Raw genomic sequence first — 14,924 nt, 5'->3', positions numbered from 1 at the left:
CCTAATATAAAGAAATCTATTTACCCTTCCTGATACAAAACTTGCATTAAAAAAATTAGATATATTTATTTATGTGTGTGTGTATGTGTATGAATATTTTGTCTACATGTATGTATTGGTACCAGATACATGCCTGCTGACCATTAAAGTCAGGAGAGGGTATCAGATCCTCCTGGGAACTAGAGTCACAGATGTGAGCCTCCGTATAAGTAATAGAAACTGAACTCAGGTCTTCTGCAAGAACAAGTGCCCTTAACCACTGAGCCCCAAAACTCTTGACCTTGGATTCACCAAATCTTTGTCTGGATGTCATTTTTATGGTGTCTGCTGCATGGTCCAGTGCAGTAACTTTAGCACTGCATTCTTCAGACACCTCATCTGGAATTTAGGATCAAAAACAATCTTTTAGTTTGTGTTTCCATTGTTGTGAAGAAATACCATTACTAGGGCAACACTTATAAAAGAAGACATTTCACTGGCTGCCTTACAGTTTCAGAGGTTCAATCTGTTATCTAGTCAGACATGGTTCTGGAGGAGCTGCCAGTTCTACATCTTGATCCAAAGGCAGCAGGAGACTATATATCCAAAAGCTTAGGAGACCTCAAAGCTTGCCCCTCACAGTGACATATAAACTTCCTCCAACAAGGCCATACCCATTCCTATAGGGCTACACCTCCAAATAGTGCCACTTCCCAGGGGCCAAGCATTCAAACACATGAGCCTTTGGAAGTCTTACCTATTCAAACTACCATAACGAATATGTATTTTTTGAACAACTGTTAAGATTCTGTAGTCTGTCTTGTGCACAGAAGAGTGTTTCAGAGTTATAATAATATAATAATACTTATAAGATAATCTCAGTATTATTTCAGTAAGGGAGGGAAGACATGGGTGATTATTAACAAGAACAGAAATGTAACCTTGCATTTAAATTTCTCTTAGAGGAAACACAAGAATAGAAGAGGCATGTGAAATGTATACCAGAGCTGCAAATATGTTCAAGATGGCCAAGAACTGGAGTGGTATGTACAATTTTTTTTTTTATTTACCAGGCAAACACTTTAAAAACAATTAAGTAGAAAGACAGGACTGCATATTCCCTTTAAAGAGTGAGACAAGCATTGGTACTGAACATTTTCTCATCTTGGATAACTAACCTGGTTTAGAGGTTGAGCACTGGGACATTATCTAACCTTCTGCCAGCCGCTCAGTGCAGGAGGCTTCTGGTATCTGAAAGCAAGAATTTCATGGACAAGGGAGAGTAGGTAGTAATTTTTTGCTTCTTAGAATTATATTCCAATGCCTTAAATATAGGAAACGTCATTGGGAACTAACAAAATAGATGGAAATGCCTTGGCATGAGTTGAGAATTTCGAAGCATTCTGTACCCTGAATCCACTGAGAACTGAGTGACAGTAGATCTTTGCCCCATTAGCTAGCAGATTTCTTAAGGTAAGCTGTCAGAGAGCAGGTCGGTAGGATATTTCTTTCCATCCAAGGGGATTGCCCTCAATAACACTAATTAGAGAGAAAATACATCTTCCCTTGGAGAAAGAGACTTCTGTTGCTCAGATGGTGATGGGGTTGTTAATGCAAGTGAACATAGAGGCAGTTGGGCCAGAGAGAAAGTAGGTCTCACACTTGGCAAACAGCTGTTGTACGGGGCAAAGTGGCTCCTCCCTTTTACTAGCTGCTGTTTTCTGTTGCCTTTGAGGCAGACACGTTTCTAAGGAGAGGATGCTTTCAAGCTAGATGGATCTGAAAGGTGCCTCTGACTCTGAATGACGTTTCTTTGTTAGCTTAGTTTGCAATAGAGCTTTAGTTAAAGGGAGATGGAAGAATTCAAAAGATGCCCACATTACACTCTACTGATGTACAAATAGAAGATAAACAAAGTCATCCCAGCAGTCCATCTTCTTTACTGAAGTCCTGTAACCACAGGTGAGAAGTGATCTTACTCAAGAGTGCTTACCCATCTTTTCTAAAGCTCAGATCCTGGGAGATTCAATGGAAAGGGCCTTGTCCTGAATGTACCTGTAGAGGCCTTCCATGTACCCTGCCTCTGTTGCCAGAGTGGTATTCTCCAGCTAGTACCCTAATGTCCATGTTTTGCCCTTTCTCGGTTTTGTTTTGAGACAGCGCCTGACTGACTTTGTTGCCCAGGCAGTCCTGACACTCATTTTAAGTCCAGATAGATCTTGTACTTGGAGCCATCTTCCTGCCTGAGTCTCCCAGGTACTAGGATAGTAGGCACGTGGCACAATGCTTAGCTCCCAGTCATCTTACTGAGGCCGAGTAAGTCAGGTCATATATTGGGTCAGACCCTCCAGGACTGTCTTCTTTTTCTTTTCTCCAACTTCATCTGCGCATGTTTGTGCTCCTGGCTGCCACCCTGGAGCCATGACATGTGCCGTTACCTATCTGCATACTTTTTCTCTTGTTTGTTACTTTCTTCTGGTCCATTTTCAAATGTTATCTTCTCAGCCAGCTTTTTGACTACCCCTTATAAATAATAATCTCTCCCTGGAAACTCTCTACTCTTCCCCACTGCCCACATTACCACCTAGGTGTTTTTTTTATTTACATGAATCATCACATGGTGGCCCTCACTGGCCTGGCATGGACCTTGGAAGGTCAGAATGTTTATGTGTTTGCAGTCTGACTATATCACCAGGGTCCACACTGTGTCTCTGATGTATTCAGTCATTATTTGTTAATTGAATGAATAAACCATGCCCTGAAGTTAAAGCAGTGGTACACTGATGATGATCCTGAGACCATTTTGTCTCTTTATAATTTTTAAAGTTCTTTTAGAATGATTAAGCTAATGCTTTTCAGTCACCATTGAGACTGTCAAATTGGGTAACTTCTCAGAGACTGTTCTTCCAGGTCAAGAGAAACCAAGCTGCTCTTGTTAGCACTGGTTGGAATTTGTGTTCCAAGCAATAAAGTGGCAGCATGGAATTGTATAACCATGATTATCTTGGAGGTAGAAGTAGCCGAAAGGAGCCAGCTGTTGTGCTGTATCCCCAGCAGGAAAAGGTTGGGTCATGATTGCTTCTGAGAGAGTAAACGTAGTCAAAAGTAAAAACCAGTGGGACTTATAAAGAGATGAGAAACATGCTGGAGTGTGCTGTGGAAAGGTTTGTCTGCAGTAATGAACACGGTGCCCTCCGAAACACTTCATGGCTGGTCCAGGCACTAATTCTTCCCAGGCAGAGCCAATCAAAGCTTCTGATGAGTTGATTTCTTCCTGCAGCTAACCTTGGTACTTCTCAGAGTCTTGTATATCATAATGTGGCTCTCCAGCTGCTAGCAGGGATTATCTTGATCCAACTCTAGCCCTAAGGGTAGTTCTTACTGGTTGGTTGTTTCCATTAATCCTTTTATGCTGCTGGAACTAAATACCTTCATCCGAGGAATTTTTAAAATATAGAAATATATTGCTTACAATGTAAGAAACAGAGGTTGCGATGCCAGCAGACTTTGCATCTGTGAAGACGCCCCTCCACTTCTAATATAACATCTTGTTAGTTCACCCCACATGGCAGAAGGAGCAAAGCAGCTTGCTCCTTTGAGTGTCCTCAGTAAGCATACGGATTCCTCTTACAAGTGTGTGGATTCACCACTCTTTTAGAGGGTCTAGTGGGTAAGTAATACTCTCCCACTGGGTATTAGATACTCAAATATGAAGAGCATGGGATATCAACATTCAGATCACAGGAGCACCCATGCTGAGCTAGGAGTCAGTACTTTCTAAATTTCACATGTATTCTGTTGTCAGAAACAGGAACAGACCAAATACTGAAATGGGGACAGACTTCAGGGTCTGTGTGGTTTCCTTTCCTTGGTGATGATCAGAAGTCCGTGTGGGAATTAGGTTAATGCCTGTGGAGAGAGTGCTTGGGAGAAGAGAAACTAAAGCTTGCACAGAATTGGATGTTTTATTTCTTAAGAGAAAATTTAAAGTATGTGGTTACTTAGCAGAGTGATACCTGTGGTCTGCAAGGCCTCCTTTTAGATACTTGGTCTCTTGTTTGTAAAAGCCATGCCTCACTATGTAACTGTGGCATCTTCTTCAGCTGCAGGAAATGCATTTTGTCAAGCTGCCAAGCTCCACATGCAGCTTCAGAGCAAGCATGACTCTGCTACCAGCTTTGTGGATGCTGGAAATGCTTACAAGAAAGCAGACCCTCAAGGTAAGGCTGCTCAGTGACTCCTTGTGACTGGCTTAGCAGCATTTCCTGTGGCACTGAGGTTGGTGTGCCATGCTGAGTCCTGGTAATAAGAATTCTTGCATTATGGGATAAAAAAAGAAATTTTGATAAATGTAATAATGTCTACTCTTTAATCATAAAGACATTAATTTGGAAGGGTTAGGGAACATTTGAGACAGTTTTTCATTATGTAGCTAAAGCTGGCCTCCAACTCGAAGTTCTGCACTCTCTGTCTCTGGTTTCCAAGTTCTGGGATTACATGCATTTTTACCTTATCTCAGCTTCATGAAACATGTTCTTGAACCAAGAAGGAAATCCTGATGTTTCTGTTCTTCTCAATGTTTTACTTAGTGAGGGACTGGTTAAAAAGGTCTCAAAGCTGTCTCAACCACACAGCACTCTTTTCATTGTTTTCCTAAGGGCTCTTCAAAATCTCTGACAATATTGAATTTTAAAAGTAGTTTTGAAAATGTTATTTCCTTTTGGAGAAGTATTAAAGTATTAAAATCCTGTACATGTACATGGTTATCTTTGTCTTGTTTGTTTGTTTGTTTGTTTTTGTTTAGTTAGTTGGTTAGTTAGTTTTTTGAGACAGGTTTCTCAGTGTAGCTCTGACTGTCCTGGAACTCCATTTGTAAGCCAGGCTAGCCTCACTCAAACTCACAGAGATCCACCTGCCTTTGCCTCCCAAGTGTTGGGATTAAAGGTGTACACTGCTGCCACCACAACCCCACTGAGTCTTTTTTCTTTTGTAGTCTATTTTGTTTAACCTACAAATCTAAACTTCGAAGAAAAATGTTGTCCAGATTTTTGTGTGTAAAGATTAACCATATTTTTATGTCCTAAGTGAGAAACTGATCACAGTGGGTATGAAGAGACTGGGGACCACAGTAGATTTACAGTGCTTTTATATTGTAGATTATCACACAAGCATCCAAGTCTCTGGTTTGGGGCTGGTTGTGGTGACACACACCTATGATCCCAGCACTTGGGAGATTGAGGCTGGAGGCTTGGGAGTTGCAGACCAGCCTGGGATATATATCCTTTACCTCAAGGAAAGCAAAGTTCTGGGTTTCATAGACTGTTCTTTGACCTGGTACATCCTCGTGTGCTAATTTAAATTAGGGAGCTAAGTGCTCCGTGGCTACAGTTTCTTAAAAAAAAAAGGAGGAAAAAAGAAACTTGTGCCTTTGGAAACACACACACACACACACACACACACACACACACACACACACACAAACACACACACACACACAAGAGCACTGGAAAGAAACTTGCTGATGTGGGAACACTGGGCCTGAGCGGTGTAATTGATGAACTCTGTCTGTTTTCCTGTAGCCTGTGAGGTATGCCAGTGAATGGACATTTTAAAGTATACTTTAGGAAGCAGTTGCTTCTCGTTTTTTTGGCCTTCCAGTCACTTTTCTGTTTCCCTTATTAAGCTTTGCCTCCTTGCTGCCTCTTTCAAATCAAAAGCAAATTTGGTGCAGTCAGCCACACTTTTCTGTGACAGGAAGCTTTTTAGCTCATTGTTTTAGGAAACAGTAATATTTATTAGTGTTGTCCTTGTGAAGTTTTCCCTTCATTAGTGGAATACTGAGACCATTTTGTTATGCTGTCATCTTTGAGTGGTATACACATTTACACATAAAACTTAAGAGAGGAACGAGCTTTTCAGAGAACTTTTGATGTTGGCCACCTGAAGAGTGGAGACAACTGAAATGGTCTTTTTCTTGTGAAGAAGTGATATTTTTCCGTAATCAATATAGGCCCACATGATATTAATGAAGACTACATTTACCTTGTATAGTAGCAGGTGTGATTTATCAATGTTGGTGGCAATGCCTGTGATCTTGTTTCATTTCTGCTACCTGGAAGGACCCCCTAAGAGTTACTAAGCCAGCATTACTGCAGCCACACTGCTTTTAAATACCAGTGCAGCTGCTAGGAAGAAAGCTACACTAATGAATCTGTGTTGTGTATGATTGTGTCTGCCCCTACTAACCAACCTGCCCACCGTCCACTCCAAAGTACCTCCTTACCATCAGTAGCAACCAGGAAACAGGCTCAGCCGAACCCTCTTTCACTGAATGAACTTTTCATTGTTTTTCTTAAATGCCCACGCTTCAGAGGCTATCAACTGCTTAAATGCAGCCATCGACATTTACACTGACATGGTAAGACATTGCATTGCTTGAATGGCTGTGGGGTGGAGTCCTTAAGCTGCTTTAGAGTTGTACTTGTTCCTAAACTGTTGGTGTTTGTGTTTGTAAGGGAAGTGTCTAACTCGGTTTTCTCCCCCAGGGAAGGTTCACAATCGCAGCCAAGCACCATATCACCATTGCTGAGATCTATGAGACAGAGCTTGTGGACATTGAGAAAGTGAGTGCTGACCACACATGTAAGCTTGGTGCAGAAGGCAGATGCTTGCCAAGGCCTCCTAGCAAACCTCTCCTTCCCTTCCCCTTTCTGACGTGGGTGGTTCGGAATCATTTCAGGTGTCCTGGTGGAGACTGCTGAGAATGATTCGCTGAGAAAAGGGGCTGCTTACCTAGAGTGCCTGAGATTTACCCAGCTCACCTGTTGTTTGTGCTTTGATTCACAGCCAAAGGGTCAAAAAACTTAGCACCTGTCTCATGAAGCCCTCTGAGGCTCTCTGGAGAAGCCGAGGGCAGACTCTGCAGCCTCAGTCAGCGTTACTCCCTCAGCCTCACTGCTCTCACTGTGCCCTGCTTGCCAGCTTTTCTTCTCGGGTACCACAGTCATCTCTGAGCCAGCCGGTCTTAAGACTGCATTCTCTTCTCAAGCACCATCCCTACCTCTAGTCTCTGCTTAGCAGACTTGCTTGCCCTTTCCCTAGTCCCATCTAGCTTGTGAAGAGTTTCTGTGGGCACTTTTCTCACTACTCCAGTGCCTCAGTCCTTCTTGGTACCTTGTTCCAGTTTTCTGTGATCAGTAGTAACAGAACTCTGAAGCTAGTCTCCCACATCTGCTACCTCATTCCTGCATCTCAGACTCTCACAAAGCAGAGCAGCCACAGTGAGCCTTGATACTGACACCAGTCTGCTTCCTCTGCTTATAGTCTTTTTAATATTCATTTCATATGTATGAGTGTTTAGTCTGCGAGCACACACACACACACACACACACACACACACACACACACACACCCCTTGTACCAGGAGTACACTTTACAACCACTTTACTGCTTGGGTTCCACAGGATGGGGGTGAATGAAATGACTTCTACTGTTGTCATTTTCCTTCTTTTGGTTTGTCATGGTGGCCTTTGAGCTTCTATTGCCTGGTCTGTTTTTGTCATTCTGTGAATTAACCAGTAGGTGGCATCTTTTTACACTGATGCGTCTTGTTCTGTTGAAAGTAATACAGGAAATAAAGTCTGGTGTGGTAGTGCACGTGATTTCTGTAGTCTGGAGTTTGGGATTGAAGGATCGTATGCTCAAGGCCAGTATGGCTGCATAGCAAGGCACTGTCTCAAAAAAAAAAAAATGTGTATTTTACACATACACTCATTCAGACATGGAAAAGAGAGCTAGGTTGTCAAAGTTCCTGACTTTGAGGCTCTTACATCGTTAAAAATGTCCTTGTCTTCTTTTATGTCTGGTTGGACTCACAAAATTGTGGTCAGTGAAGTGTGAAATTTATGTATGAGAAATCAATTACCCTGAAGAACTGTCAGTATGACAGATGTCTGTTCATTCTCTTGATTCATTCACAGATTTTATCTATTAAGCGGTGACTTCTTGTAGCTTTCTGTGGTAAAACACTCACCAGCATGTAAGCAGGCCTTATATGGGTGATCCTTAAGTGACTCTGGGGAGACATAGCTTGTTTCTGGTTTTGGCTCCTGAAAAACCTGGTTTAATTGTGTTATTTACACCATAGGATGGGCACATATTATAGCTTTGTCTTTGGATTGAGGTTATTTTAAGGTTCATTAACAGTGTTCCATCTGCACAATGGAATCCTAAGGTTGAATGTGAGATACTTTGGGCTCCCTTTCAGCACCAGGGCCCACAGATACTTGGTTAGTTAAAATGCCACTGGAGGGATGACCCATTGCCAACTGTGGATGTTCTCCTTTCTTTAGTCTTTATGTTAAAACTTGGGAAAATATGGAGTCAGGGGATTGGTTTGGTTAACATTATTTAAAAAGAAAAAAAAAAAACCCGCTGTAACTTCTGCACTTAAGATTGCCATTTCAGAAGAGGGGGTAGAAAGATTTAACCTCCTCTTCTGAAGATTAACAACAATCAATGGAAAAATAAAATAGACTATGAATTTGAAAGAGCAAAGAGGATCTGGAGAGAGAAAAGGGATGGAAGGAAATGATGTGAAAATAATCTCAAAAAATAAATAGTTAAGGGCTAGAGAGATGTCTCAGGGGTTAAGAACACTGACTGCTCTTCCAGAGGTCCTGAGTTCAATTCCTAGCAACCACATGGTGACTCACAACCATCTCTAATGGAATCTGACGTCCTCTTAATTAAAATAAAGCCTTACAGCCAGGTGTTGCTTTAATCCCAACATTTAAGAGGCAGAAGTACTTGGATATTTGTGAGTTCAAGGCTAGCACAGTCTACATAGCAAGTTTCAGGCTAGTACTAATGACGCTGTCAAAAAAAAAAATTAGCGAAACAACCAAACCAAAACTTAAAACTGATAATCTTCTAATGAATATTTAGTTAGGTCAGATTCCAAATTTTTAATGTTCCCCTCATTTGAGATAGCATCTCTATTTCTCTCAGCTCAGCCCTGTTCATTGCTCTCAGTGAAGAACTGAGAAAAAGGTACCTCTCTCTCCCTAAGAAGAGGTTCTATGGTCTAGGGCTTTTACAGGAGACAATATGTTTTTCCTGCCCTGATCCATTTATTACGATGGAACCAGTGCTAAGCAGTTCAGAGAATATGAGCAGTTCAGAAGAAAGGAAGTGCAGGAGGCCAGGCATCAATTCCAAGGCCTCACAGAGGAAAAGCATGAAGTCCACCACTGGGCTACACCCGGCTAGATCCTTTTTGTTACTATTGCATTGTGTTATTTAGAATATTGACATTGGTCTAGTAGGGCCTTTGTGCCATTCTTTTGTTCATTCACTTCTGTTTACTAAGCACTTATCATACAGTGGGCGTTATCCTGGGTCCAGGGACACTATCGTGAGCAGCAGTCTTGGGCCTTCCCTTGAAGAGCTTGCCTTTCTGTGGGAGATGGAACCACGTGGGTGACAGTTGAGAAGCATTCCAAAGGATTGTATTGTCCCTACTGCTTTTGTTTGGAATTTTATATTGTCAAGAGGGGTTATCATACATCTTTTTCTATTGTTTTTCTTGGTACATCACCCTTAATTGTAGCTCACATGTTTAACGTGTAAAGTTGGTTTTATTTTTATTTTTTCCTGTTATAATACTGAGGAATCTATTTGGGAACCATGTTAGATAGGTGTGCTATGTGGCTAAAATACACATTAGATGTGTCTTATTGAAGAACTGTTCAAGGTCTGTGTTCTTGGGATGCTCCCTAATCCAGAGACTTCAGTAGTATTGTCTCTGTCAGCTGTAATCACTGCCAGAGACAGTGATTTATGTATGGGCAAAGGCCACGGGCTTCTGGTATTAAGGGTATTAAGCCATAGTTCCTAAGCCCACGTTGTTCTATTTGTTTCTTATGTCTGTACCTTTCACTGTTAGTCTGATTTTCATGTGCCTCTGGTTGTGTATTTGGAGCTTATTGGGAAAGCTTTGTAAATGATGGCAAAGGACTGAAAACATGCTGCTTGCTTCTGTGTGTCTAGAAGCCAACAATGGTGTTTTGCTGTTTAATTCTCAGAAACAAAAGCATTGTGGCACATACGAAACATGAAATTGGGCCAGTGAAATTGCTCAGGGGGGTAAAACACTTGCTGTACAGCCTGACAAACTAGTCCAATCCCCAGAATCCAGACAAAGTGGAAGGAGAAAACCAGCTCCACAAAGTATCTGCTGACTTCCACATGCCTCTACCCTTCCCTCCTAGAATTAACATTTAAAAAATGTTTAAATTGTGCAAAACTGAAGTTTATTGTGAATCTCTAGGGTATCGCATTTCTTCCTCTGTTGTTACAGGATCAGTGAGTACTGCCACCAGAGCTCAATCAGACCCCAAAGTATGATGTGAGCCATTGTAGAAAATACATGCCTGATCCTGCTTGAAAGCCTTCTGAAGACTTACTGCAGAAGCCATTGGTTTCTCAGGCCCTGACCTGTTTCCCCATAACTACCTGCAGAGCAGCCAATTCTTCCCATAATCTACCCTCATCAAGCTTGCTAAAGCAGTATATGTCATCCTGTTCTTTGAGTTGCTTTGCATTGTTTGGGCCTCTGATAGGTTGTGTTTTGCCTTCTGAAGTTTCCTGTGGTCTGATTTCACTGATCCTGTCACAGCCTGATGTGAGCCACTAGCTTTCTGCTCTCTGCATTTGACTACAAAAGAATACCTTTGCTTATGTGACAGTTGTGGTTGTAAGAACAGTGAGAGCTGTTGCTGTAAGTTGTAGAGTATAACAGCTTCACAGTTTTCTAAGCTGATACTCACTTAGCTTAGAGTGCATTTGATCATGGTAGGTATGGTGGGGTAAGGGTTTCGTTAGGAAGCAGGTTGACAGAATTCTGTCATCTTCAGTCTGTGGCTTCAGCCTACCAGACTTGGCCATGTCTTTTATCTTTTGGAAAGTAGAAAAGATCAAGGGAAGAATGCAGAATAAGATGTTTGGCTGTTGATCTTTCATCAGAGAACTAGTCGTAGCCACCCTGACTGCAGTGGAAGCTGGGCTATTTGCTGTAAATGAGGAAAACTGTTGGTCACTTTTCTGTTACTTTTAATAAAACAGCATGACTGAAAGCAATTTATGGAGCAAAGAACTTATTCTGGCTTAGAGTTCTATGGAATAGAGTTCATTATAACAGGAAGACATGACAACAAATGACAGGCGTTGTGTCAGAAGCAGGAAACCAAGAGATTACAACTTCAACCTCAGAGGAGAGAAGGATCTAAAAACGGGGTGATACTATAAACTCTCTGTGATGTACTTCCTCCAGCAAACCTACCCATAACCTTACCATACATTATCACCAACTGGGACCAAGGTGTCAGATATGTGAGCCTAAGAGGACAGTTTTCATTCAAGCCACCATAGAGAGAGTCTGATGAATATAAGCATTCTGTCTCCAGGAGGTTTTAGGGCTACATGATTTACTATGTTGGCTAAGGAGGCCAAGTAATAAAAGATTTGTCACTGAATAAGTTTAATTACCAAAAAAAAAAATCTTTGTACATGTAGTTTTAAATTCTTTATTACATTAATTTATTTTGGGATTGCACATTTTCCAAGCATACTTGTGGAGGTCAGGGGATATCTTGAAGAAATCCCTTCTCTCCTTTTACTATGAGACTCCCAGGGATCAAACTCAGATTGTCAGGCTTCCTAACAAAGGCTATTACTTACTGAGCCGTCCTACCAGCAACCACATAAAGTTTTTGTGCATTTTTTGAGTGAATTGTATGTAAATTAACTGTATGTTCTTTCAGGCTATTGCACATTATGAACAATCTGCTGATTATTACAAAGGAGAAGAATCTAACAGGCAAGTGCATTTCTTCATATCAGTAGCAGGCTTTTCATACGTGATAAAGAGCATGCCATCTTTGTCATTTAAAGCAAGTATTCTTAGTCCAGGTCTCCTCAGTATTGACACTTACTCTGTACTGTCCTACTTTCAGCTCTGCTAACAAGTGTCTGCTGAAGGTGGCCGCCTATGCTGCACAGCTGGAGCAGTACCAGAAAGCCATTGAAATATATGAGCAGGTGAGGACACTGTTGTCACCTTGCAACCATCACTACTACCTACTGCTAGAGCCTTCCCATCATTTCCAAAAGAAGCTTGGAAAACAACATGCTTTCTATTTCCCTGACCCTTCCACGTGTATGGAATACTGCACCATTTGTTTTCTGTGACTGATTTTGTGTTTTAAGATATTTCATACTGTAATGTGTGTCAGTAATTCATTGCTTCTCATGACTGAGTGATACTTGGTTTTTATGTTCATCTGTTGATTGGCATTTAGGGAGCTTCCACTTGGGCTCTGTTAAGGCTATACTGCTGTGAGCATCTGCACTTAACTTATGTGGGAGCAGGTTCTCAGTTGTCTTGATTCCATAGTTGGGGATGGAATCAAGGTTATTGGGCTTCTTCATACATCAATGCCTACCTTACTGAGAAGCTACTAGACCCTCATAGAGTACTGGGTCACTGAGCATTCCCAGCAGTGTATGGGGCTCAACATCTCCAATCCTCATCAGCATCCCTGTGACCCCTTATGAATGTGAAGGTTCATCTGTTCTTTCTCTCCTGATGAGTGATATTAATATTTGGATGCTCACTGGCCATTTTCCATCTTTGATCAGAAATTTAGGAGTAATTTGATCCTAGATATTAGGATACAAGTCCTTTATGGTTCGGAATAAATTTACAAGCATTTTCCCCCATTCTATGGATTTCATTTTTTGTTCTGTTGTTTGTGTTTCTTGTTCTGGTTTTTAGTCTTTTAAATAAAATTTTAAGGGCTGGAGAGATGGCTTAGCAGTTAAGAACACTGGATGCTCTTCCAGAGGTCCTGAGTTCAATCCCCAGCAACCACATGGTGACTCACAACCATCTGTAATGGGATCTGATGCCCTCTTCTGCTACGCAAGTGTATATGCCGATAAAATATTATTTTATATACATAAAATAAGTAAATTTAAACAAACAAATAGATAAAATGTTACATTTCTTTTATATGTGGCGAGTATAAGTGCCACCCCTGTGGCAAATAGAGGACAACTGGAAAGAATTGGTCTGTCCTCCTTTTATGATAAATGGCAACTATGTTAGTGGGTTTGAGGCCAGGAGAGGGTATCACCTAGATTGCAAGGGGTTGCTATAGTTACCATGGTTGTGAGCCAGCTGATGTGAATGCTGGGAGCTGATATTGAGTCTGTTGGGTAAGCAGCAAGTGCTCTTAACCAGTAAGCTAACTCTCTAGCTGCAAGTGTTTCTTTATTAATGCTTTTTTACTTTACTGTGTGATTCTGGGGATTAAAACCTAGAGCATTAAACATAGCACAGTGCTCTGCCACTAAGCTCCATCACTGGCCCTGTTTTTTAGTTTGTTAATTTCAAGCATTTTTGTGTGCTTATTGACGAATTTTTCTGAGAGCTCTTTTAAGGCAACTTAGACACTCTAACATTTTTTTAATAATTTATTTATTTTATGAATGTGAGTATACTGTTACTATCCTCAGACACAACAAAAGAGAGTATTGGAACACATTACAGATGGTTGTGAGCCACCATGAGGTTACTGGAAATTGAACTCAGGACCTCTGGAAGAGCAGTCAGAGCTCTTAACCTCTGAGCCGTCTCTCCAGTCCCCAGTCTAACATTTTAGTTACCTGAAATTGTTACTGCTTTCACAGTAAGTTTCAGGTCTGATCAGTGACTTTTTCACTGTGCTTTGTTGTGACTGGTGAACTTCTCATTGTGCTCTGCTGTGATTGGTGGCCTTCACCCTGTGCTCTGCTGTGACTGGTGACCTTCACCCTGTGCTCTGCTGTGATTGGTGAACTTCTCATTGTGCTCTGCTGTGATTGGTGGCCTTCACCCTGTGCTCTGCTGTGACTGGTGACCTTCACCCTGTGCTCTGCTGTGATTGGTGAACTTCTCATTGTGCTCTGCTGTGATTGGTGACCTTCACCCTGTGCTGTGCAGTGACTGGTGATCTTCACATTGTGCTCTGAGGCTACATCTTATTTACATCATCCTTCTCTGCACTGGCTCTCTTTAACACCGACTGGAGATTTAGGTGTGTTGGTGGAGGTTTTTGGAAGTCTCACCCCTGTTATGCTCCCTACGACCTTTGTGTCTTCTCTTTTAATTGGCTCCTCCTGGAACTTCTGGATGCTGGGTTCTTTATTTTCATGTTGGGACTACAGTAAAGAAGAATAAAGCTCAGTAGCCTCCACCCCCACCCCAGGTGATTTTCCTTGATTTTCATGGTGCTGGCTGGTTGGCTCTCCTGTGCCCTATGTTCACAGATGTTTGTTTTTTATTTTTTTAAATCAAAAAAATTTCTGCTTGTATTTCACAGGAAAAATCAGGAAAAGCTTAGACCTCTTGATCATCTTCTAGGCATTTTTAACACTTCATGTGCCTCATAATTATTTCTTATCTAGTAAAACTTTGTACTATGTGGTATTGAGTATATCAGTATAAGATAGTGCAAGGTATTTAAAAGGAAAACAGATGAGTAAGCAGTGGATTGCTTTGCCTATAATAGTGCCTTGCTGTCTTCTGCCTAGGTGGGAGCAAACACTATGGATAACCCCTTGCTGAAGTATAGTGCAAAGGATTACTTCTTCAAGGCAGCACTTTGTCACTTTATAGTGGATGAGCTGAATGCAAAGGTGAGAATGTGTTCCTTTCTGATGACTTCACCCTTGAGAACAGACAATTTGCCATCCTTGATGTCTTCTCCTACAGGTGTTAGGAGCTGTGGTGTGGGCTCAGTTGATAAAACACTTAGCTTACAAACCTATAGACCCAAGTTCAGAGGCCAGCACCCATGTAAAGGCCAAGTCTACTGGCTCACATCTGTAGCTCCAGCATTGAG

General features: G+C 41.5%; 1 protein-coding gene across 3 annotated transcripts in view; it reads left to right on the top strand.

Moving 5' to 3' along the window:
* Nucleotides 1-14,924, top strand: part of NAPB (NSF attachment protein beta) — a 37,496-nt gene that overhangs the window by 15,819 nt on the left and 6,753 nt on the right. The window contains exons 2-8 of one of the 3 annotated variants that reach the window (XM_080931586.1): nucleotides 943-1,022; nucleotides 4,083-4,199; nucleotides 6,351-6,397; nucleotides 6,525-6,602; nucleotides 11,802-11,857; nucleotides 11,994-12,078; nucleotides 14,614-14,718. In XM_080931586.1, the coding sequence (XP_080787712.1) occupies nucleotides 943-1,022; nucleotides 4,083-4,199; nucleotides 6,351-6,397; nucleotides 6,525-6,602; nucleotides 11,802-11,857; nucleotides 11,994-12,078; nucleotides 14,614-14,718 (568 nt within the window). Of the gene's footprint in view, nucleotides 1-942; nucleotides 1,023-4,046; nucleotides 4,200-6,350; nucleotides 6,398-6,524; nucleotides 6,603-11,801; nucleotides 11,858-11,993; nucleotides 12,079-14,613; nucleotides 14,719-14,924 lie in introns of all 3 variants that reach the window. The other 2 variants (XM_080931585.1, XM_080931587.1) reach the window with 2 other exon arrangements.

Source organism: Micromys minutus (assembly GCF_963924665.1).
Source record: "Micromys minutus genome assembly, chromosome: 17".
NCBI lineage: Eukaryota > Metazoa > Chordata > Mammalia > Rodentia > Muridae > Micromys > Micromys minutus.
Note: the sequence above shows the minus strand (reverse complement) of the source record. Positions and strands in the feature narration are given on the sequence as shown.